The sequence below is a fragment of the Natator depressus genome, chromosome 6 (genome assembly GCF_965152275.1).
Source record: "Natator depressus isolate rNatDep1 chromosome 6, rNatDep2.hap1, whole genome shotgun sequence".
Taxonomy (NCBI): domain Eukaryota; kingdom Metazoa; phylum Chordata; order Testudines; family Cheloniidae; genus Natator; species Natator depressus.
Genome location: NC_134239.1, coordinates 46558330 through 46584603, shown reverse-complemented (window position 1 = coordinate 46584603; position 26274 = coordinate 46558330). Strand labels below are relative to the sequence as shown.

The window sequence follows — 26274 nt, the reverse complement described above, 5'->3', positions numbered from 1 at the left end:
CAATCCAGATTCCACAGATACGGACCCGACCGTCGAGGACAGGTGGCGGCTGGAGTGGGGGGATGGGGTCTACTTTAGCCACTTCACAACTTGGCAAGCTGGAGTGGCGACCCTGTTCTCCCCCACCCTACGACCTGAGGTGCTAGGAGTCACTGAGGTCATGCCGGGCCACCTGCTGCACCTTCGAGTCCGTATGGAGGGTCTTGTGGTCAACCTTGTTAATATCTATGCCCCACAAATGAGCCCAAAGCGGCCACAATTCTATCAGCGGGTGTCCGACTTTCTCGGCACCCTAGATTCGCACAAGTGCCTGGTCCTGGGAGGGGACTTTAACACCACCCTCGAGGAACAGGACCGCTCAGGGGCCGAGCCGAGCCCAGCCGCCGCGAACATCCTCCGAGGAATAGTTGAACATCACTCCCTAGTGGACGTCTGGCGTGACCATCACCCAGATGACACCTCCACGTTCACTTTTGTCCGGGTGGAGGCCCATCGGTCACACCACTCTCGGTTGGACCGTATTTATTTATCCCGTTTCCATCTTGTACAGGCTCACTCCTCCACCATTCGGCCGGCCCCTTTCTCCAACCATCATTTAGTTACTATAACGGTCTCCCTCCGTGCAGAGAGACCGGGGCCAGCCTATTGGCACTTTAACAATAGCCTGTTGGAGGACAAGAGCTTCGTGACGTCCTTCCGGGAGTTTTGGCTGGCCTGGCGAGAGCAGTGGCATGCCTTTCCCTCGGTGCGGCGATGGTGGGATCTAGGGAAGGTACGCGCCAAGCTCTTCTGCCGTGACTACACTCGGGGCACCAGCCGACGGAGAAATGCGGCGATAGAGCAGTTGGAACGGGAGGTCTTAGAGACGGAGAAATGCGGCGATAGAGCAGTTGGAACGGGTGGTCTTAGAGATGGAGAGGTGCCTGGCCGCCAACCCCGAGGACCCGTCCCTCTGCAGAGCGTGCCGGGAGAAGCGGGAGGAGCTTCGGGCCCTCGAGGACCACCGGGCCCGAGGTGCCTTCATCCGGTCCCGCATCTGCCTCCTTCGGGAGATGGACCGCGGCTCCCACTTCTTCTATGCCCTGGAGAAAACGAGGGGGGCCAAGAAACATGTCACCTGCCTTCTAGCGGAAGACGGCACCCCCCTCACGGATCCGGAGGAGATGTATGGGAGGGCCCGCGACTTCTACACAAGCCTTTTCTCCCCGGATCCGACCGATCCTGGCGCGTGCGGGGTGCTCTGGGAGGAACTCCCCACGGTCAGCGTGGGCTACCGAGACCGGCTAGAGCTGCCTCTCACCCTGGCCGAGTTCTCGGAAGCCCTCCGCCGCATGCCCACCAATAAATCTCCGGGCATGGACGGGCTGACCGTGGAGTTTTACCGCGCGTTCTGGGACATCCTCGGCCCAGACCTAGTCACTGTCTGGGCTGAGTCTTTGCAGGGCGGGGTCCTCCCTCTGTCATGCAGGCGAGCGGTGCTCGCCTTGTTGCCGAAGAAGGGGGACCTCTGCGATTTACGAAACTGGCGTCCTGTCTCGCTCCTTAGCATGGATTACAAAATCGTAGTGAAAGCAATTTCGCTGCGGCTAGGGTCCGTGATAGCGGACGTGATCCACCCAGACCAGACCTATACTGTCCCGGGTCGCAGCATTTTTGACAACCTATTTCTAGTCCGAGACCTTTTGGAACTCGGGCGGAGAGATGGTCTGTCGTTCGCCCTCCTGTCTCTTGATCGGGAGAAGGTGTTCGATAGAGTAGACCATGGGTACCTCCTGAGCACTCTGCAGGCGTTTGGATTCGGACCTCAGTTTGTGAGTTTTCTCCGGGTGCTGTATGCCTCCGCGGAGTGTTTGCTTAGGCTCAACTGGACCCTGACCGAACCGGTCAGCTTCGGGCGAGGAGTGCGGCAGGGGTGCCCCCCCTCGGGCCAGCTGTACGCTCTGGCGATCGAGCCTTTCCTCTGTCTCCTCCGCAGGAGGTTGAAGGGGTTGGTGCTGCGGGAGCCGGAGCTGCGGCTGGTCCTGTCGGCGTACACCGATGACGTACTTCTCGTGGTCCAGGACCCGGGCGACCTGGCGCGAGTGGAGGCATGCCAGGCCATCTATTCAGCAGCCTCCTCCGCCCGAGGCTGGGTCAAGAGCTCTGGCTTGGCGGTGGGGGACTGGCGGCAGGTGAGCTCCCTCCCACCCACGCTTCAGACCATCCGGTGGAGCGCGGATCCTCTGCTCTATCTCGGAGTTTACCTTTCCGCCACGCACCCTTCCCCGCCGGAGAACTGGCAAAATTTAGAGGGCGGGGTGATAGAGCGGATCCGGAAATGGACGAGGCTACTCTGATGTCTCTCCCTCCGAGGGAGAGCACTGGTGCTTAACCAACTAGTCCTGTCCACGCTCTGGTACCAGCTCAACACCCTGGCCCCGGCCCCGGGTTTCCTGACCCACCTCCGGAGATTGATTCTAGAGTTCTTTTGGTCAGGAATGCACTGGGCCCCTGTCGGAGTTCTTCATTTATCCCTGAAAGAAGGAGGGCAGGGCCTGAAGTGTCTGTACTCTCAGGTCCGCGTTTTCCGCCTCCAGGCCCTGCAGAGGCTCCTTTACAGTGCAGGTAGTTCGACGTGGAGCATATTGGCGCACGCCTTCCTGCGCCGCTTCCAAGGGCTCCGATACGACCGGCAGCTCTTTTATCTTTGTCCGAGAGGTTTTCCGCGAGACCTCTCCGGGCTGCCGGTCTTCTACCAGGACCTCCTCCGGACCTGGAAACTGTTTCTAATGTCCAGGTCCATGGCGGCCACCGTGGGAGCAGATCTCCTCACGGAGCCCCTGCTACACAACCCCCAACTCCGTGTGCAGGTGGCGGAGTCCCGCTCGGTGCGCCAGAGGTTGGTCCTGGCGGAAGTCACGAGGGTCGGAGACCTCCTGGACTACGACCGGAGAGACTGGCTGGATCCCCTGACGCTCGCTTGGCGCATGGGGCTCTCCAGTCCTCGTACTCCCCGGTGCGTACTTCAGGAGGTGAAGGCCACCTTGACCCCCGCTGGTCGGGCTTATGTCAACCGAGCCTTGCGCGAGGGCACACCCCGCCCATCCTCTACCCCAGGCCCGCCGGACCTTTCCATTGGGCCCCTACCCTGCCGATCCTGACAAACCCCTCACCCCTTCACTGCGAGCCGGCTGCATGAACTGCAGCCGGTCAGTTTTCAACTTGCACCACGGAAATATTTGTATACACTCACGCTTCACACCCTTCACGCCCACACCCAAGTGTCCCGCCCCGACACAAAGTGGCGGGACCTCCTGCCACCTTTGGAGGGTGAGCAACCTCGGTGGGCCAGCTTGTACTCCACCTTGGTCCCGAGGCCCGTCGGGGACATCAGTTGGCGGCTCCTTCACGGAGCTGTGAGCACGGGCGTGTTTTTGACACGGTTTACTCCCATCCTGGATACTTGCCCTTTTTGTAACGTGAGGGAAACCCTGGCGCATGTATATTTAGAGTGTGCCAGATTGCAGCCCATTTTTCGGCTCCTCACAAATATTCTATTGCGCTTCTGGCTTCATTTCTCCCCTCACCTCTTTATCTATACACTCCCCATCCGTGGCCCCACAAAATCACGGGATCTCCTGGTTAACCTCCTCCTAGCCTTGGCTAAAACAGCCATTTATAAAACCAGAGAGAGGAGGTTGGCCCATGAAACGTCCTGCGATTGTAGGGCCTTTTTCCGATCCTCAGTACATTCACGTATCCGGGCGGAGTTCCTCTGGGCAGCGTCCACCGACTCCCTTGACACCTTCGAAGAGCGGTGGGCGCTGCCCGGGGTTCTCTGCTCGGTGACCCCGTCCGGTTCCCTCTGTCTGACCCTTTGATTGAGGGGAAGAGCGAGAGACACCAGCCCCAGCCGTTGCCGCTGTGGATACCATCGTTACTGTCACCTAGGAGGGGTCCTATAATACGTGGGTGTCTACCCCCCCACCCCGCAGCCATGCCCATCTTGCCGGGCACTCTCAGGAGGGGGATAATCGGTGACACTGGGCGCGGCACTAGGTAACTCGAGGGGGTGGAAGACCACGAGTGTCGAGGAAGCCCCCCGCTCTAGGCCACCAGGTAACTCAGGAGGGTGGAAGACCACGAGTGTCGAGGAAGCCCCCCTGCTCTGGGCCCAGGCTAGCCTGAACACTTCTCCCTCCTGAAAGCTGCTGTGTTATACCTTCTGTTTGCGTTGTTTTGTTGCATAGTTTGGTCTGTTTCTTTGGTAATTCTTGTAACTGTTACAATAAAATTCTTTTCTGTTTCCAAAAAAAAACAAAAACCTTCCGATACCTTGCCCAGGGAAAAGGGACCTACTTAACCTGGGGCTAATATATCTGCCTTCTATCACTCTCCTGTAGCCATCTGGCCCGACCCTTCACAATATTGAAAGTTCTGCTCTATTTATTTAAGTATTGTAAAAAAAGTGTCAGAGAAGGAGTCTAATTTTATCACAAAGTAAAGCAACATGAAATAACCCCAAAAGGTCCCAAAGAGTACTAAGCATAAAGGACATCTATAGAGTTCCTTCATGCCTCTCTGTCTCAGATATTTCAGAGGTGCCTACCATCCTGCTGTGTAAGCACTACTAACAAGTGTAATAAAGGCCTTGGACCAAACCATGATGTAATTCCACAGTCTACACCAAGATAAGTATTTAGCCCAGTGTTGTCACAATTTTGAATTGCCCAATTTTCCTCTTTTATAGATGGGTGCATCACCTGCTAAAGTCAGTAGTCCGAGTTGTAGTTGATGGGAGTTGTGCTCATGTAGTAAGGGCAGAACTGAGCCCAAAATGTTACATTCCATGATATACTTTAAAGATTGAAGAGCATTGTGCTTTCTTCAAAGCAAACTGCCCTCGTTTTGACCTGCACAGTGTGTTGGAAGTTCACGAGGTGAGACATTTTTCTTGCTGTGTGTAAGCAGTAAATGGAATGTGAAATTGATGGGCTTTTTTTAAATAAATAGCTTTTCTGAGCCATCTGCTGCTGAGCACCAGTGCCAAAGAGAGCAAACCAGTATCTGATAATCTTTTATACTGGTTTAACAGTTAGAAATTAAACAGAGAATTCTGCTATTCCATAGGTCATTTAAAGATTAAACTGTTAAGTTCTTTTTAAAAATATGATTATACTGTGAATGAAACATGGATGTTACAAGCACATTCCAGATGAAGAATAAACTAAAGCCATGTTACCTGAACACTGATCTGAACCACTTTATAAAGATTATTTCCATGATAAATTATGTAGAGTCAAGGCCAGAGTCATTGAGCTTTTTATTCTAGGTGAGAGAGGTTTCATCTGCATAGCAACTGTCTTTGTTTTACAGTCCCATGTGCATGAGAAATTGTGGGCCAAAATCATAATGGAGTTACTCCAGGGATGAATTTGGCCCAATGTCTCTATATTTTGTGATTAGTCTAAGAACATAAGAATCTAAGAATGGCCATACTGGGCCAGATTCAAGGTCCGTCTAGCTCAGTATCCTGTCTTCCAACAGTGGCAAGTATCAGATCATTGGGAATGAACAGAATGAGGAAATTATTGAGTAATCCATCCCGTAATGTCAAGTCCCAGCTTCTGGCAGTCAGAGATTGAGGGACAACCATTGCATGAGATTGTGTCCCTGATCATCTTAACTAATAGTCATTGATGGACCTATCCTTCATGAATTTATCTCATTCTTTTTTGAACCCAGGTATATTTTTGGCTTCCGCAATATCCGTTGGCAACAAGTTACACAGGTTGATTGTGCGTTGTGTGAAGAAGTACTTCCTGTTTGTTTTAAACCTGCTGCCTGTTAATTTCATCAGATGACTCCTAGTTCTTATGTTATGTGAAGGAGTAAATAAAAACTCCCTATTCACTTTTTCCCCACCATTCATGATTTTATAGACTTCTATCATAATCCCCCTTTAGTCATCTCTTTTCTAAATTGAGCAGTCCCAATCTTTTTAATCTCTCCACATATGGAAGCTGTTCCATACCCATAATCATTCTTTTTTTTTTTTTTGCCCTTCTCTGTCCTTTTTCCAATTCTAATCTTTTTTGAGATGGGGCAACCAAAACTGCGTGAAGTATTGAAGATGTGAGCATTACATGGATTTATATAGTGGCATTATGATATTTTGTGTCGTCTTATCTATCCTTTTCCTAGTGGTTTCTAACATTGTTAGCTTTTTTGACTGCCATTGCACACTGAGCAGATGTTTTCAGAAAACTATCCACGATGGCTCCAAGATCTTTCTTGAGTGGCAACAGCTAATTTAGACCCCACCATTTTATACGTATAGTCGGGATTATGTTTTCCAATGTGCACTACTTTGCATTTATGAGAATTGAATTTCATCTGTCATTTTCTTTTCCAGTCAACAAGATTTGTGAGATTCTTCTTTGGTTCTTCACAGTCAGCTTTGGACTTAATTATCTTGAGTAACGTATCATCTGCAAAGTTTGCCACCTCATTGTTCACCCCCTTTTTCAGATAATTTATGCATATATTGAGCATCACAGGTCCCCATGCAGATCTTTAGGGACCCCGCTATTTACCACTCTGTAGTTTAAAAACTGGCCATTTATTCCTACCCTTTGTTTCCTAAGTTTTAACTAATTACTGATCCATGAGAGAACCTTCCCTCTTATCCCATATCTGATTATTTCACTTAAGAGCCTTTGATGTGGGACATTGTCAAAAGCTTTCTGAAAGTCCAAGTATGCTATATCCATGGTATCACCCCTGTCCACATGTTTGTTGACCCCTTCAAAGAATTCTAATAGATTGGTGAGGCATAGTTTCCCATTACAAAAGCTACATTTACTCTTTCCCAGAATATCTTGTTCATCTCTGTGTGTGATAACTCTGTTCTTGAAACTATAGTTTCAACCAATTTGTCTGGTACTGAAGTTAGGCTTACCTGCCTGTAATTACCAGGAACACCTTTGTAATCTTTTTTTAAAAATCTGCATTACACTAGCTATCCTTTAATCATCTGATACAGGGGCTGATTCAAGCAATAAGTTACATACCACAGTTAGCTACAATTTCATATCTGAGTTCCTCCAGAATTCTTGTGTTGGTATCGTCTGGTACTACTATCTTATTACTGTTTAATTTATCAGTATGTTCCAAAATCACCTCTATCAACACGTCAGTCTGGGACAGTTCCTCAGATTTGCCACCTAAAAATAATTGTATCAGGTGTGGGAACCTCCCTTACAGTCCCTGCAGTGAAGACTGATGCAAAGAATTGATTTAGCTTCTCCCCAGTGGCCTTGTCTTCCTTGAGTGCTCCTATAGCACTTTTATCATCTAATGGCCCCACTGATTGATTTGCAGACTTCCTGCTTCTCATGTACTTAACTATTTCCTGCTGTTAGTTTTTGTGTCTTTTGCTAGTTGCTGTTCAAATTCTTTTTTGGCCTAATTATACTTTTCTTGACAGTTTATGCTCCTTTCTATTTTCCTCACTAGGATTTGACTTCACATTTTTAAAGGATGCCTTTTGCCACTAACGGCCTCTTTTATGTGGTGGTTTAGCCATCGTGGCATTTTTTTGCTCTTCTTATTGTTTTGTTTTTATTTGGGGAATACAGTTAGTTTGAGCCTCTATTATGGTGTTTTAAAATCATTCTGATGCAGCATGCAGGCACTTCTCATGACTGTTTCTTTCAACTAGCTTCCACATTTATTGTGTAGTTTCCCTTTTTGAAATTAACTACTACTCTGGTGACTTTCTTTTGTATTTTCCCCCCTACAAGGATGTTAAATTTAATTACGGTCACTATTCCCAACCAGTTCAGCTTTATTAATCTCTTGGTGAATATTGGAGCAGATCCTTGCTCCATTTAGGACTAAATCAATATTGCTTCTCCTATTGTGAGTTCCAGGACTAGCTGTTCCATGAAGCAGTCATTACTGATGTCTAGAAATTTTATATCTGCATCCCATCCTGATGTGACATGTACCCATTGAACATGGGCATAGTTGTAAATCCCCCATTATTATTGGGTTTTCTGGGTTTTTTAAGTATCTCTAATCTCCCGGAGTATTTCACAGTCACCATCACGGTCAGGTGATCGGTTGTATATTCCTATTGCTATACTCTTATTATTCAAGCATGGAATTTCTATCCATAAAGATCTTATAGTACTGTTTGATTCATTTAAGATTTTTACTATATTTGACACTATACTTTCTTTCACCTATAGTGCCACTCCTTCATCAGTGTGACCTACTCTATCAGTCCTATATATTTTTTACCCCAGTATTTCCGTGTCCTATTGATTATCATCATTCCAACAAGTTTCTGTGATGCCTATTACATCAATAGTAATAATAGTCTGTTGCATAAACAGTGTTGCATCACAGAGGGCCAAATCCTGGAGAACCGTGCGTAGCCCAAGAATTTTTCTTTAGTAAAATTCACTCAAAATTCACAGTGCAGAAGGAAGGATTCCTCAGCCCCAACAGACACTAGCTGGTGCACAGTCACACAGCCAGTGCTACTGCTAAACATTGGGAGGTAGTGGAGATTGCTTGTTGCTACCTAAACCTCCTTTTGGGGATTTGCAGTTATGGATCTGCTCTGTGTGGGCTCTCTATTCTGCTCTCCTGTCCCTCATGGTAGTAGACAGATGACCATGGAGCTGAGCCATCTCTTGAATGGGTTATCTGTCTTCGGATCCACAAACACAGAAGAAATACATAATTTCTGCTATGTTTGGATTTTACAGGGTAGCTTAAGAGTTCAGCCCAAGCCAGTATTAAAATGGAATATGTTTCCATCCTGATATTCTCACAAATGATGTCACTTTAACAAAATGGTGGCTACCAGCAAGGAGCTCAGAATTACAGAGTTTATTTTAATTCCAATTCCAGCATGTGCATGATATTATATGCCTTTTACAATGTTCAGGGCAAATGATGGCTGCTTTTGTGTGTTGTTTTCAGAGTTCATTGCTGAAATCAAAGCAGATGGGCTGTTTTTTCCCCCCAATCAAAAGTCCAGCAGTTATACAAGTAGGAAACCTTCTACTTTCTGTTATTTCCTAATGGAAAGGCCATTCAGAGAGTTAAGAATGTTTCTGTGATATATTGTGTGTGTTTTGCCATTTAGTGGTTACCACACACAAGTATTTGAGATCTTTCACTATTTCCCTATTCTATCAGATGCTGCTGTCTGACAAGTGTATGTAAATGTTGACTTCTTAATGGCAACCTCTGTTGTTACCACCACCAAAACAAGGAAACGTGAAGCAAGGACAACACTGTGTCCTGGTGATTTTATACTAAATGAAACATATGCCTGTCAGGTCACACACACCTGTCTAGTGGAGACAGACAAAAAGGTATTCATCCGGTTCATACAGATTAGTCTTTACCCAATTCTCTGTACGTAAAATGCTGCTCACCCGTGCAAGGCTGCTCAAAGCCTGAAACACATTTTCTGAAGTGGTTCAGAGCCTCACTCTTGCGATTAGTTTTGCAAGCATTGGAAGCAACCCAATCCCTGTAGCAGGTTTGAGCAGAATAAATTGCAACCTCCTAGGAAAGCCCAATGTACCAACTCACCACACCAGAATACTGCAGGATTCCGTCATTTTAATCTTAAAGGAGTATGTGACCCAGGTCTTGTAGCGATAGGATGGTTTGTGTTAAAATGAGGGAGACCATCTAGGGAACAGGAAGAATCACCAGCTTTCCAACTCTGAGAGAAATCTCAACTTATGTTTGTCAGAATTTCACATATTCTGGGTGCAAGAATGCTTCAAATCCAGAGTTTGAAATTTGATTAATGTAGCTCTAATGTATAGCATGCTGCAGCATTGTCTCTTAGCCAGTGTGTAGATTTGAAAACAAAAGAAGAAAAAAAGCTTTCTCTGCAAAAGAGATTTCTTTTGAAAATCCTCCCACGTACTGAATTGCTCTTCTGTTACTTCTGTACTGTTAGATGGGTGGGTTTGAACCAGATACAAAAACAATAAGCCAAAGAGATATCCAAGAAAAACCTTTAGAACTTACTTTATTGTCATTGCTCTCATCTATTGTACCCACTTAATTTATTCATTCTTGTAATATTGGAGTCCATATCTGCTGCAGGTAAACTATGAATAACTACAGCTCACTTCATAAACATCAAGAGACAACCTCTCACTCATTCACTGGGGCTAACTTATGCCCCAGTACTCCTGATGCTATCACAAGATTGTCACTTAACCTCCATAAAATCTCAGAAGCAAGCTTCACTTGTCTACTTTCTTTTTCAGTAACTGAAGTGCCTTGGCATTACAGTACATTTAGCACCAGCTACCTGACTCCTGAATAATCAATCACCTTACTATAGGAATTTCTTAGTAGAATATAGAATAGCTAAGGAAAACCTGCTTGAGGGTTGGGTGGAACTAATGATTTAAATCCCATTTGAACTGATGGCACTTTTCACAACAAGAACTGAAACAGAAATGTTTTGTTAGGCAAGTTTTGTATCTTACATGTATCTATTTCAAAAATCCTTAAAGGGACACTGCCATGACAAAATTCACAGAGTAGATTCTGTACTCTGGCCAAGTTTTGCGAAGCAAACATGGCTATAAGCCAGCATGACACCATCATGCTACCTAGTTGAGCAAGTCCCCCAGGGTAAAGTAGAGCAACCTCAATGGCCAGGGTTTGTTCCAGCAACTGGAGATTGCCAGGACTTAGGGTTGCCCCATCCACATCCCTTTTCCTTGGGATTGCCCATATATAGTGGCTTGAGAAACTGGAGAATTCCCCTATGTGGGCGGACTAGATGGAGGGAGGGGCAGTCAACCTGGGTATATAGCTGTACCACCAGACTGATGATAAGGAGCCACGGCTCACCTGTGAATAAGACCCCCATACATTTTTAAAATGTTTTTACTTCTGGTGCAGTAAGACCTTTGATTGAAAGACTGAAAGAATTTTTAAAATCTGCCGTACTTTTCAAACAGTTATTCTGTTTATTTCCTTTATGGATGTCATGCATACTTTCTGTTCACCATTACTTTTTCTGGTTCGTTCTCATGCACTAAAAAAATCCCTGCCCTTAGATTGATTTTTAAGTCAGCACTTTTAGTCATATCTGGATTTGTATAAGGAATTTTTAAAGCAAAACCTACATTTTGAACCTAACATACTTGACACTGTTCTTTTAATAGGCTGTTAGGCCTTTTTGGATAGAAGTGATAAAAGTTTTTTTTGAGTAAAAATGGATCTGTTTTATGATTCCCTTTTAAACCACAAGCACCTACCATTAGTTTTGATTTAAAAGAATAGCAACTAAATTGCTAAAGTAACAAATTGCTTGTGAAAAATAATTTTGTCAGAACAGTGATCAGCTTTAACTTGTACATACATTTGTTGGAAGCCCAGCATACATTTGTCACATCAGATTATATTTTAATGGCTTAATGGACTATAGAATTTGAAATTAGCACTCTAGCAGGGTTTTTTTTTTCTGTGACAGTTTATCATGATATCAGAGTACCGTATTGTGCTACTCACATGCACACATTGCGAGATGCTATACAAAAACTGAAAATTGAAGTTTGGTGGCAAGGGATCAGTTTAGTATTTCAATGAAAACAAGCTAATGAACTTGTGTTGGTGTGTATATTCATAGAATCGTAGGACTGGAAGGGACCTTGAGAGGTCATCTAGTCCAGTCCCCTGCACTAATGGCTGGACTAAGTATTATCTAGACCAGCGCTACTCAAAGTGGTGGTCCGCGGACCAGTGCTGGTCCGTGAGCCATCAGCTGCCAGTCTGCACGCACATTGGGAAAAAAAATTGCTGGTCCCCCACATCAGATAGCTTGAGAAGCACTGATCTAGACCATCCCTGACAAGTGTTTGTCTAATGTGCTCTTAAAAATATCCAATGATGGAGATTCTACAACCGCCCAAGGCGATTTATTCCCGTGCTTAACTACCCTGACAGGAAGATTTTCCGAATGTCCAACCTAAACCGCCCTTGCTGCAGTTTAAGCCCAATGCTTCTTGTCCTATCCTCAGAGGTTAAGGAGAATCATTTTTCTCCCTCCTCCTTGTAACAACCTTTTATGTACTTGAAAACTGTTATCATGTCCCTCTCGGTCTTCTCTTTTCCAGACTCAACAAACCCAATTTTTTCAGTCTTCCCTCATAGATACATGTTTTCTAGACCTTTAATCATTTTTGTTGCTCTTCCCTGGATTTTCTCCAATTTGTCCACATCTTTCCTCAAATGTGGCACCCAGAACTGAAAATAACACTCCAGCTGAGGCCCAATCAGCATGGATTAGAGCAGAAGAATTATTTCTCGTGTCTTGCTTACAACACTCCTGCTAATACAGCCCAGAATGATGTTTGCTTTTTTTGAAACAGTGTTACACTGTTGACTCTCATTTAGCTTGTGATCTACTATGACCCCCAGATCCCTTTCTGTAGTACTCCTTCGTAGGCAGTCATTTCCTATTTTGTAGGAGTGCAGTTGATTGTTCCTTCCTAAGTAGAGTACTTTGCATTTGTCCTTTTTGAATTTCATCCTATTTACTTCAGATCATTTCTCTAGTTTGTCCAGGTCTTTTTGAATTTTAATTCTATCCTCTAAAGCACTTGAAACCTCTCCCAGCTTGGTAACATCCACAAACTTTATAACTGTATTCTCTATGCCATTATCTAAATGATGAGGATATTGAACAGAACCAGACCCAGAACTGATCCCTGTGAGACCTCACTTCATACACCCTTCCATCTTGACTGTGAGCCACTGAAAACTACTCTCTGGGAATGACAGGTTTCAGAGTAACAGCCGTGTTAGTCTGTATTCGCAAAAAGAAAATGAGCACTTGTGGCACCTTAGAGACTAACCAATTTATATGAGCATGAGCTTTCGTGAGCTACAGCTCACGAAAGCTCATGCTCAAATAAATTGGTTAGTCTCTAAGGTGCCACAAGTGCTCCTTTTCTCTCTGGGAATGCTTTTCCAACCAGTTATGCACCCATCTTTTGTAACTTCATCTAGGTTGTATTTCCCTAGTTTGTTTATGAGAAGGTCATAGGAGACAGTATCGAAAGCTATCTTAAAGTCAAGATATACCACTGCTTCCCCCAATCCACAAGGCTTGTTACCTTGTCAAAGAAAGCTATTAGGTTGATTTGACATGATTTGTTCTTGACAAATCCATGCTGACTGTTACTTATCACCTTATTATCTTCTAGGTGTTCACATCCTTCCACAATACAATGGCCATGGGAACTTTTGTAATATCTGAGGCAAATTACATCTGCATTAAAGGAAGAGGGAAGCTGGCAGAAATTGCATTTTTTGAGGAATGATCCTAATCTATTGTATATATGTTCTTAATATGCCCTCCTCACTATAGTATCCTCAGAAACATTCATGAAACCCTGTGACTAACATCTGTCACATGTGGTTCATTCTCTCTCTCGTCCTTTCCCCATAGGGAGAATTATGTGTACAGTGGACTGTTTTGTTTTGGTTGGAGTTTGTTTATTTTAAAAGTAATGCTCCTATGTGTTTAAGTTAGAAAAGGCAAGGTCAAAGAGGCATGCACTTGGAATAGAAGGTGGTGACATTTCTGACTGTCATTAGTTCTCTGCAGTACTCTTGCCACCCCTTAACATAGGCTGTGTCCTTGTGGTACAATCTCACACAAAGATTGCAAGCAAGCAAGCCACTGAAGAATCTATTCCCATGCTACCCCAAATGGCATTCAATGAAGTTATGTGCATTTGTTGAGGGGAGCAGTGATTGTGCCACCCTCACTCATATTGAGTAGTAAGTTACTCCACACATTCTCCCTTTGAAATCTGTGTGAGATACTGCTTAATCATGTCAAATTGGGCCTCACGTGTTTTCTATAAATGAATTAGACAGATCCAGAGGAGAAAGATGGGAGTTAAATTAATCTCACTTCCTTTAGGGACCCTCAATGACTTTGTCCCAAGAAGTGAAGGTAACTGCTAGTGTTGTTCTAATCAGAAAGGGGCTAAGCAGGCTTGCTGCTTTGTATATAGTACCTGCCTCTTCAATCATAGCTGTCTATCGTTATTAACAAACAAGTTTTTACTTTGGTACCACCACATAGAGCTGCTACTGCTGGGAAAGAGCAGCTTCTGCACAGCGATGCCTCATGCGTAATTAACAGAGTTCTCAGCTCTAACTGATCCCCTTCCCAGAACCTTTATGGCTGAAAACAGAAAAAATAGCAGTTGGTTTCACCAAGTGGGTGGTGATATGTTGGCATTTATCAGATATTCTCAGTTTGAGTCAAGCCAGGATTTTTGTGATAATGATGGAGATGGTGTATGAGACTTGTGATACCATTTTTTATCACTTAATTTCAAATTCACATACTTGAAGTTGTATATTGTAATCTTTAGGTCTGTAAATTGGGCTAACTTTTCTACAGCATTATCACTCAACAAATTATTTGAGCTAAATATCACTTGGACATCATAAAATGACTTTAACTTGCTGCAATATCCAAGGCAGAGCCATTTCGTTAGAATGGAGAATTCAGTCCACTTTCCTGTGGCTATCCCAGAAAAGCCACTCTTGTAAGATCATTTAGTGGAAAATATAGATTTTATTTTCTTCCATATTTTAAAATTGATTCTCTATATTCTTTTACTTTGTATTCAGTTACTCATTTATAGCTGCATAATTCCATTTGCTGTCATTTATAGCTCTCATTTATATCATGGGCATTTATTGCTCTCATTTATATCATGGGATAGCTATATTGAGATAACTGAGATTGGAATCAGGCCCTTAATCTGTTTACAAAACCCCCACAATTTAATGTCCAGTGGTGCAAAAAGGAGACTATCAAATTAAGCTTAAAATTTTTTTCTGAAGTTATTGGCAATGTGGATGTTTTATTCAGATGCTCAGAAACACAGTCAGCAACAAGAGAAAACTGCCACAGGGATGTTCTGAGAAAATTAGTTCTATTAAAAGTTCAGCTATCGAATGGATGCAACTTCTAAGTCTTTTATATTTGATTAATGACTAAAACATTTAAATAATAAATGCAATAAAATAATAGGGAACCATCATTTGCATTAAGAAAGAAAAATGGACTGAGTAGTGATCAGAGATTTCCGCAGAAAATATGTTGCCTGATTGGTTCTTTTATCATGAATGGCCTGCTTGCTAGTTTGGGCATCTCTCAGTAGGGCATCCTCTTTATGTGCACTCAGCAGAGAACAACAGTTGCAATATGTAAACAGGGTACTGCTTCCCTTTTGGATATATATAATAGATTAAGTTGGCTTTGTTCAGTGCGTACAGGTCTGTAGTACTGAGAATATGAATAATGTCAGTTTCCATAATTGCTAACATCTGGCTTTCCATAAATCTGTTAAATTGCACGGAAGCAGAATTAGATTTCTGTGTCATAAGTAAAGCAATTACATGGAACTCTGTAGGCAATATGGCTCTATATTCATCTGTGAAATCCTTTTAGTTTTGAACAGTAAAAGCTACTCTTCTAATCTGCACTCTAATCCTGCTGCATACTATATATATGCTATTCAGAGAGGTTTTAACATTGTGAGGAAGAAAATATTGACAATGCTTGCATTTATTAAATGTGACATCACCAAAGGCAAAGAGTATGTTACATTTGTTTTCAAGACAAAATACAAGGTCAAGCACTGACGAGACAAGTAGAAGAGAGGTTTTTTCAAGAATGCTCTTAGACCCATTGTAGCTAATTGGTTATTGTCTTCAGTTGAAATCACTGATTCAGTATCCGCTTATTCATGGCCCAATTTATGTCACTGTTGGGTTTTTTTCTCTTTTTCTTGTCCTTTTGTCTTTTTCGTTTCCTGGTACTCTTGTCACCTGAGAAGTAATGGGACACAAGATTTGTTTTTCATTCACAAAGCCCCTTTTCTATCATCTCTAGTAGCCCTTCCAGGTGGTGTCCTTTATTATAAGAAGGATGGGGAGAACACTCAGAGGGGTAAGGGTGGGTACATAGAGATACTCCAAAAATAACCTCAAATTATAACTAGTTGCTTTGTCAGAGATGAGGCAGCAAAATACATCAGTGGCAGGGAAGTCTAAAGGCTGAATTGTGCCATTAGGAATACTGCTAAGCAAGGGTTGGCGTGTAAGTTGCATCACCCCGGGAGACATTGTGCCTCAGGCTATGTCTACACTACACTGCTTTTAACCACATGGCTGTGTCGCTACAGCCATGCTGCTAAAAATCATGCTGTGTCGCTGCTGTTTGTCAGCTCTCCTGCCGACAAAAAACTTCCTCCCACAACGAGCGGGGTGAGCAGGAGAGCACTCCAGCTGACAGAGCACTGTTCAATTGCCAGGGTAGACTTAGCCTTAGAGACACCCCTCTGAGGCATGACTCTCTCTCTGTTTCACCTTTGCTCTGGGGGTAAGAGGTGGTGGGGATGGAGGAGTAGCAATTTGCTGCTGGCCTATACCACTGGTTAGCATGTTGTTGGGATCAGAGCCAAGGTTCTGCCCACTTGTAAATTGAAAAGCACAAGTATAATAGCCAGGGTGTGAGGGTTTTGTACTGTGGCTGTGACAACAATCTGCCCTGAGGGAAATTTATGTAAGATCTTTTTTATTCTTATTGGTGCAAATCTTAAACGTTTCCCCCCACCCAGTTTTTACTCAGTCCTTATCCTAGCAGAACTCCCATTCGTATCAGTTTGCATTTTGTCTGGGTAAGGACTGAGTAAAAACTGAGAAAGGGCTTCAGGATTTGGTCCAATGAGATCATATTGCCCTTTGGGATATATTTATGTTTATGTTGTTGAGCAAAGTGCAATTGTACCACCCCAGTGTGGGAGCTGGCCAAATGTCTCAAGATTAGCAATGTTTGGATGGGAGACCTCCTATCTATCTATGGTTCGTATATGGTTACTTTTGTATCTGAGCACCTCATCTTTATCTTCACAACACCCCTATGAGGTAAGAAAGTACGACTTAGAGATGGGGACCAGAGGGTCTAACTGACTTGCCCAAGGTCACAAAGGAAGTCTGTGGCAGAGCAGGGAATTAAACCCAGTCTGCCAAATCCTAGGCTAGTTTCCTAACCACTGGATCAGCCTTCCTCTCTAGGAAGATTTTACTCAGAAGAAAACCCAAGGTGATGTAGGAAGTACTGTTAGCAATTGAGTAGCTAACAGTCTGACTTCTGAGTTAGAACTAGCTCTGTACCCTTTGTGTTTGGATAAAATGTAAACCAAGGTCCTGACTACTTGTGGAGGTCATTAAAGATGCTGTGGTACTTGCCACAAAATCATCGTCATTAGCCCTATTATCCCAGCCAAATTCTAGATTAGGTAAAGTTCCTTATATAAATTCCCTCAGCAGTTTCAAATGCATATTATATCATTCACTTCTTTTCCTAAACTCTTGTGTAATGGCACTGCATGAAATGAAACAGTTGCCATATTTCAGCCCAGAAGTAGCTGCTTCAAATCAAATGGTAAGTGTAGTGATTCTGCGGTGTGGTATGTAAAGTTTTATACAAAAGAGCTTTAGAATTTTTCAGGATAAAAAAAAGCACTGTGTAAGATTTGATCATCTATTCCCATTCATATTTTCATATTTACGTGTGTGTATGTACATACAGACACACAAAATGTATTTAATATGTATATAAAATGCTTCATCTCATCCAAATCCAAAACTTTGTGCTGCAGTATGATTAGGCTTTTGGCAATTATATACAGTATGAAAACAGGGCAAATCTATTCAATTGCATTGTAGCTGGAAGTTCTGTCCATATCTTCTTAAATACTGCTCAAAAGATCTGCTGGAGAAACCTGCCTATTTTCCAGATTGCACTTAACTCAAAAGATCTCATAGCCTTGTCTCCAAGAGATCTCCTGGGCACATTCCAACCTGGAATAATTACGTTCTGTCTGTCAGTATGTCCCCAGCAATTTCAATTGGATACAATGTTTCACTTCGCCTCCAGCATTAAGTGGGATGGTAGTTTAAAGTCATCTATGAAAAATAGATTTTGTTTATGCTAAATTCCCTGTTGCCTTGCTCAAACATGCTTTTACTGTGTGGCTTTGTATAGCTTGGGAGCTCTAGTATTTCTTTTCTATATAAAGTACCTCTGATCTCTTTCCCTTTATTCCCTTCCTCCTCCTCTCTGTGGGCAAAGGGTGTGATTGATTGCCTTTAGTAGGGGGAAGCTTAGATCATGCTCGGAGTTTATGAAGAATTGTGTCTTTCTAATTCAGTCTAAAACTCAGAAGAGAATGTGGCCTCATTGCAGAGTCACTCTAATTGTCCAAAAAGAATGAGGAGTACTTGCAGCACCTTAGAGACTAACAAATTTATTAGGGCATAGACTTTCATGGGCTAAAACCCACACCTTTTTTCATGTTCTCTCTCTCTCTCTCTCTCTCTCTCTCTCTGTGTGTGTGTGTGTGTCTTCCTACTGTATTTTCCACTGCATGCATCTGATAGCCCACGAAAGCTTATGCCCTAATAAATTTGTTAGTCTCTAAGGTGACACAAGTACTCCTCGTTCTTTTTGCTGATACAGACGAACACTACAACTCTGAAACCTGTCTAATTGTCCACTTGCTCCTGCTCACTGGGAGATCACTTTGCACCTTGGCTGGCAGATCAAGTTTGTCATTGCTATTTAGCACCAGTAGGAATGTCAGCTTTTACAATTAAGCATACGGAAGAGGATTTAATAACCCTAAATTTTGTGTTTCATACCCTTGCACCACGAAGACAGACAAGCAGTATCCATTTAATAATAAATTCCATGGTACAATTTGTCACTTGAAACAAAGATTAGCACTATAAACTGGCTGTGTTTTGCAGATATTGATGAATGTGCCTTAAGGACCCACACCTGTTGGAACGATTCAGCCTGTGTGAACTTGGCGGGAGGTTTTGATTGTCTGTGTCCCTCAGGACCATCTTGCACTGGTGACTGTCCACACGAAGGTGGCTTGAAGCGGAATGGTCAGGTGTGGACTCTGAAGGAAGATAGATGCTCTGTTTGTTCCTGTAAGGTGAGTTCCACAAGGCCTGCATATGTGTTTCCTTAGATTTTCTAGTGTTTTCTCTCTGTGAAGAAGCTGAGTTTTAATTCTTATATACTTTTGCAGAAGCTAGTCATAACAGAAATAAATCCACTTCAGAATTAAGGTTTAGACTGATTCAGTAGCAATCCTGTTTTGACTTAACCAGACCTCTAGGAAACTTTGGTTAAAAGATATTGGGCCTGATTCTCTTTACTTACATTGGTCTAAGCCAGAAGTAACTCCACTGAAGCCAGTGGAGTTACACAAAAGTAAATCTGGTTTTAGAGAGACATTCAGAACTTGATTCATATCTTAGTTATACCTGTAAAAATGAAGGTCTCAATCCCACTCCATTGAAGTCAATGGTCAAAATGCTATTGGCTACCATAGGAGTAGGACTGAGCCCTTGCATAGGTATAGATGAGATAAGAATATGGCCCACTGGAAATATGTTGGAAAGAGGGGGTAGAAATGGAATATTGCTCCAGCTGGTGAGGGTCTGTGTGCCAGTTAAGGTCTGTTTGTTGGAAGTTATAAGGAGGCTTTTAACTCCCATAAAACTAGAATAGCACAGTGGTGGATCAGGCCATCAGAATCAATAAAACTCTTAGAATTCACTGCTATTTGTTTTAGGCTAGAATGGAAACATGGTCAGATTAACACTGTACTGTATTATTACTTCTATCAGTGCCAGGCACCCTACAAATCCCTCCCTTCAGGAGTGGAAGTCTGAAACTCTGTTGAATATATAGTGAGCTTGTATTGTAATCATAGAGAATGGCTGGTTCTATGAAAGGACTTCCTGTCAATGGAATGAACAGCTTAATATATGTGAAGACATCTGGTCTGCCTTTGTAGAGTTTTAACAATTAGTATTCTCATCTTAGTTAGTCTTGTAATTTATGACTTATTTGTCATGTTCTCATTGTAACTATTTCTTACGCCGAGTGCCTCTTATTAGTATTTGAAAATATGTGACGTGACCAGTGAGTAGATATTTTAAAATAATAGTGGCATAATATGTAGCCATCCTTCCTCCTTATTTTGTTTCTTTATATCTTCCTCTCTCTCTCATTTCTTTCTTCTTTAATATTTGTACTTTATTTTATTTCATTTCAGGGTTTGCTTTATTATCAGGAGCCAAATCCTAGACCCTTGCTCAAAGCCAGCTTATGGTGGCCTCCTTGGTCCTTCACTGCTAGTGCACAGAGCACCACTTCAAAGGCTCTTTCAGCCCGTAGGTTGCAATAGCAGCCACTTTGCTCCCGGTACACCAAGGATTGGTCAGTGGATCTGCAAAAATCTCAGACCCACTAGCCATGACTTCACGCATTGACTCCTGTCACAGAGACAAGCTGCCAAGGCACTTAGGTAGTGTGGAATCCCTCTGCATGTCCTGCACTTGGGGCTCATCCACATTTACAATCTGGGGGAGCAGGATGAGGGACAGGATAGGGCCAACTATATTATTTTTTTTACTTGTGTCTATCTGAGCTTTGAAAAATGCTACTCACTTGTTTTGCCCGGAGCAAGCAAATTATTGTTTTGTATATATGACTGCAATACCAAAAATCAAGTGAGTAAGTTTTGTCCCTGGCCTGGTACATGTCCATGATACTTTTGCAAGGCTGGTTTGTATGAAAACGAACATAAAATTCTTCATTCAAGAAAAGACATGCTGTTCCTGGTAAAGGCTATGAGAATTATGTCATTGACTCAGTGAACCAGCTTCTAATACCTTATTCCACAAGTAGTCCCATTGACTTGACCTCAGTGAGGCTATTCATGGAGTAAGGTACTATCCAACATTAATAATTATATCAGACTCAGAAGCCATTTCTGCTTACCCTGGGCCTGAGGGGGTACAGTTTTTTGTGGGGGGTTTTTTAAGTGAAAGACAAGGGATTACAGTAGCACTTAATCAAACATCATATGGTGGATAATCCCCTGCAACCATATTTGTTCCCATGCATGAGGACAAAATTTATAAAAACATTAAAATTCATAAAGCTTAATGAGTTGAATGCAATCATTAACAAAGTAGCCTGAAGTAGATTGCTTTGCCTTCTCCAAGTGCATCCCTAAAGTCTTATGAGAATTACTATACAGGACTGGCAGAGACTTGTGTTTTTTAATCCTGGTTTTTTGTTGTTCTAGCATCTTGTGACTAAAGCAGCCTGGCTGGAATTATATATTTCAATTGTTTCTTCATATGTATATACTTCTACTTTCCCTTTAAAGAGAGAGAATATCCAATTTTTGCACGTGAGGAGGACAAGCATAGTCCCAGAAGGGGCGGGATGGAACTCTGAGTGAAAGTGCATCCCCATTAGAGAGTGCAGTGTAGTAGTTAGATTACAGGGAGATCTGGATTCTATCCCTGACTCAGATTTAAAGGTCAGAAGGTACCATCATGATCATCTAATCTGACCACCTGCACATTGTGGGCTACAGAACCTCACCCACCCAATCGACCCCTAACCTCTGGAAGAGTTACTGAAGTTCTCAAATCATGATTTAAAGACTTGAAATCATAGAGAATTCACCATTTACACTAGTTGAAACCTGCAAGTGACCCGTGCCCCATGCTGCAGAGGAAGGCGAAAAAAACCCCAGGATGTCTGACAGTCTGACCAGGGAGAAATTCCTTTGCGATCCCAAATATGGTGATCAGTTACATTCTCAGCATGTGGGCAAGACCCACCATCCAGAAACCTGGGAAAGAATTCACAGTAGTAACTCAGAGCCCTCCCCACCTAGTGTCCCATCACCAGTCATTGGAGATATTTGCTGCTAGATCAGCTGCATGCCATTATAGGCAGTCTCATCATACCATACCCTCCATAAACATATCAAGCTTAGTCTCACAGCCAGTTAGGGGTTAGTTTTTGCCCCACACTGCTTCCCATGGAAGGCTCTTCCAGAACTTCACACTTCTGATGGTTAGAAACCTTAGACTGTGCCACTTTAAGGTCTGCCATGCAGTTTCTCTATGGAGATGGGAGAGAGCTCGCCTGTTGGCATAATTAAATCACCTCCAATGAGAAGCAGTAGATATGGCGGCAGAAGAGCTTCTCCCACAGACATAGCACTGTGCATGCTACCACTTATGCTGGAATATTCACACTCCTGAGTGACATAAATTTTGCTGACAAGTGGTAGTGCAGACAAAGCCTAACCTTCTTGAAGGACAGTTTATATCCATTTGTTCTTGGGTCCACATTGGCACTTAACTGAATTAACTCCTCTCCTCCGTGGTATTTATCCCTCTTATGTATTTAACGAGAGCCATTATATTTTCCCTCAGCCTTCTTTGGTTCGGCTAAACAAGCCAAGCTCTTTGAGCATCCTCTCATAGGGTAGATTTTTTCCATTCCTCAGATCATCCTAGCAGCCCTTCTCCGCACCTGTTCCAGTTTGAATTCATCTTTCTTAAACATGGGAGACCAAAATTGCGCACAGTATTCCAGATGAGGTCTCACCAGTGCCATGTATAATGATACTAACACTGCCCTGTCTCTACTGGCAATACCTTGCCTGAAGTATCGTAGGATTGCATTAGCCTTTTTCACAGCCGCATCACATTGGCAGCTCATAGTCATCCTGTGATCAACCAATGCACCCAGATCTTTCTTCTCCTCTGTCACTTCCAACTGATATGTCCACAACTTCTAGCAAAAATTCTAGTTGTTAATCCCTAAATGCATCACCCTGCACTTTGCACTATTAAATTTCATCCCATTTCTATTACTCCAGTTTTCAAGGTTGTCCAAATCTTCTTGTATATGATATTCTGGTCCTCTTCCATATTGGCAATACCTCCCAACTTTATGTCATCCACAAATGTTATTAGCACATTCTAACCTTTTGTGCCAAGGTAAAAAATGTTAAATAAGAATGGTCCCAATACCAATACCTGAGGAACTATACTAGTAACCTTCCTCCAACCTGGCAGTTCACCTTTCAATAAGAGTAGACCCTGCAATTGACTCTGTGTGAGAACCATAGTCACTTATAAATCATACCATGGCACTGTTTTTACATCTTTAATACTAGTACTTTACCTCAATTAATTAAAGTTTGTGACACAACCTAGAGGCTGTTGGGTGGCAAGAACTTTTTAGCATCACAAGTTTTGTTTGCAGCCTTTGTATGTATATATTATTATTATCCCACCAAAAGAAAATAAATGATTTTCTATATTTTTATTTTTACCATTTGTACTTTTATTTGCCAAAGTTATTTTAGAGATGGCAAATTAGAATTCCAGAGAAGTAAGTGGGATGCTGCATCTGAAGAGGCTTTTTGTCTTGGAGCTGGTGCCATGATTCTCACCTTGCACAGACATACCTGCCCTAGCTCTGCTTGAACTAGCATGCTGGAAATAGTAGCGTAGCTACAGTAGCATGGGCAGCAGCAAGCAGTGGCACGAACTAGCCACTCTAAGTGCAATCTGCCTGCATCCCATGAGTACATACTTGGAGTGGCTAGCGCATGCCCCTGCCCATGCTACCGCATCTACACTATTGTTTTTAGCACAGTAGCTCGATGAGTACATGTACTCGAGCTGGGAATCACTCTCTCAGCTCCAAGTGTAGTTCTAGTTTTTGTGTCATAGCATCATGGGAATCAAAATGCTTTCTGCAAAGCACGAGGCCTAACAAGGTTGCCATCAAAACATGTGATGCTAAAAAGAATGAGGAGGGAAGTAGTGTGGTGGTATTATCAAAGGCTCTCCAGCAGAATCATCAAACATTATCAGTGTTCTGAAATAAATAGAGTGACGGCAATGTAAAAGATTATTTACTTCCTTAAGGAGTGCAGGAGTTGTGAGTAGCACAGAACCACCAGCGCTGTTACCAATTAAGAGGGGTAATTTTAAAAATAATCCAAAGGCAAAAGGATGTAATTCTAAACAGGATGGACAGGTTATTGCTAGCAGTTTTTAATCAGAAGGTTGTAAATTCAGATGATGAAATTATTTGTCACTGTGATTACCTCCAAGTCACATAGAGGGTCTGCACATCCCTGAATGTATGGAGCCAGTCATCATGTTGGAATGTTTAGGCAAGATTGTAACTTTACAATCTCCCTGAGTAAGGGGCAGCACGTAGGTCAGATAATCATAATTCCTCCTCCTCTGAGACTCACAGTTCCTTGTCTGTTACTACTTGTTCCGGGGGGGGAAGAAATGACTTCTCTCTTTTCCTGAAATAGTGTTTATTCCTTTTGCCACCCGCATCCAGCTTGCTACTCTGGCCAGCAAATCTGATTGGGTACTGGAGTCAGAACTCCTCCTGCTTTCCCTAACATTTGCTCTCTGGAATATCAGATGACTAGACCCTGCTCTCTCCCATACAGGTGGAGTGACAAGCTCAGCAGCAAGTAAGCGAGAGCACTAATTCTTCACATTACCCTGCACTGCTGAGTAAGGGGTGTGACAATCTAGCCCTTTGCACTGTTGGTGGATAAAACAATTGAGTCCAGCATTTTATAGGTGTTGTGCTCTCTACTTTTCCATGCTTCTGTGAGCTATTTTTTTTGTTACACATAATAAGCAATTTTAATTATTCCTGCAATCAAATGTAATATGCTAATCATTTCAGGAATATTATTGAACACCTGCAGTGTCATTAGCTAACATGAGCATTATGATTCCTTGCCGCTGGTGTTCTGCGTATTGCTTTGCAGCAAAGTTTAGGTTTATTTATTGGATTTTTTTTACAAATTAAAACTTATGAATACAGAAAATCTAAGCAACTGCCAACACAACTTAATGTAGTTTTGGCTATTTAGCCTATTCAGCCTGCATGTGGAGAAATCCATTTTGGCTTATCATCCCTTAAAATAATTATGGGGGTTGATTTAAGAAAATTTCTGATTAGTCAGTTCTGTAATATCACTGTAGGAAAGCTCTTTTTACTTGTAAGCATGATGTGTGAAGGTGGCATTATTAAATGGATATTTGTATTTCTGCTTAGTTCAGGTACAGTCCTACAGCTGTTACTCAGTAACTTAATTCAGAGTAACTTAATGAATTTACTCAGGAATTAAACCAGTGTAACTCACAGCAGAATCTGGCCCTCATTCCTTACTCAGCCAAGCTTTTCCTTGATTGCAGTTGAAACTTTGCTTGAATAAGAATTGAACAAATCAATAATCCAATTAAAATCAAAACTTTTCAATGGCACTCTTCATTATAAACTGGGATTTCAGTTTCCCATTCTGTATATAGAGTTACAATGTGTTGTCTCACCTATAATGAAGGGTACAATTTATAACACAGTTATCCCTACAATTTTCATCACTAGAATTAGAATAAATTCATTTTTCTTTTGCACTAAATGGATGTGTCCTCTCTGTTGTACATTCAGAAGAAATTTCTGTGTTTACTATGATAATTCTGATTAACAGTATTTATCTGAATACATCACATTATGGGTAAATACTTAGCACCTGAAATAGGAAAATCATATTTTAGGGAATCTGTAGAATAAAAATACATCTTCAATGCATGGCTCCAGATTATTATGCAATGTGATATGTTGTGGCCGAATAGTTTTTGTCTGATAAATGGAAGGTCCAGATGTAGAGGATAACTAGAGATAAATTAACATTAAGGAATACTTAATGCCGCTATGATTTTGCTATATTAAGTTCCTTTAACAGTACTGGCTTTCACTGAGTTTTTAATGTAGTGTGTTTCTATTAAATTTATCGGCCCATGTGCACAGTTTCAATTCACTTAAAATTTTCTTGACAATCACACAGTTATTCAAAAGATAGTGCAAAGGAAAATATTGTTCTGATACATGCTCAAAAAAGAGGTAACTATTTGGAGATTTCATTCATAAAATTGATGAGATAAAATTACTTCATTCCATCTGAACCCGAGAGGCTGTTCATTTTTTTTATCCAGTGGGTTAGGAACAAGAGGGGACACAGTAACATTTTTCTCAGCCTCAGAGGATACTGGTAAAAAAAAGAAACTGTACAGATAGCTAAATGTCCACTAGTATCATTGGGGTGATTTTTATAAGAATAGGAGCTGGGGAGCCTCATTTCTTGGAGGATTGGGCCCTAAGAATAACTTCAAATTCCTTAGGTAGTCTGCAGTATCTTCCCTGAAATACCAATACATGCTTTGCTATCTCTGATGGCCATTCCTATTCTTCCAATAGTC

General features: G+C 42.5%; 1 protein-coding gene across 4 annotated transcripts in view; it reads left to right on the top strand.

Annotated features, from left to right (window-relative positions):
* Positions 1–26274, top strand: part of NELL1 (neural EGFL like 1) — a 418230-nt gene that overhangs the window by 379913 nt on the left and 12043 nt on the right. For all 4 annotated transcript variants that reach the window (XM_074955193.1, XM_074955195.1, XM_074955192.1 and 1 more), the window contains one exon: positions 18886–19079. In XM_074955193.1, the coding sequence (XP_074811294.1) occupies positions 18886–19079 (194 nt within the window). The remainder of the gene's footprint in view (positions 1–18885; positions 19080–26274) is intronic.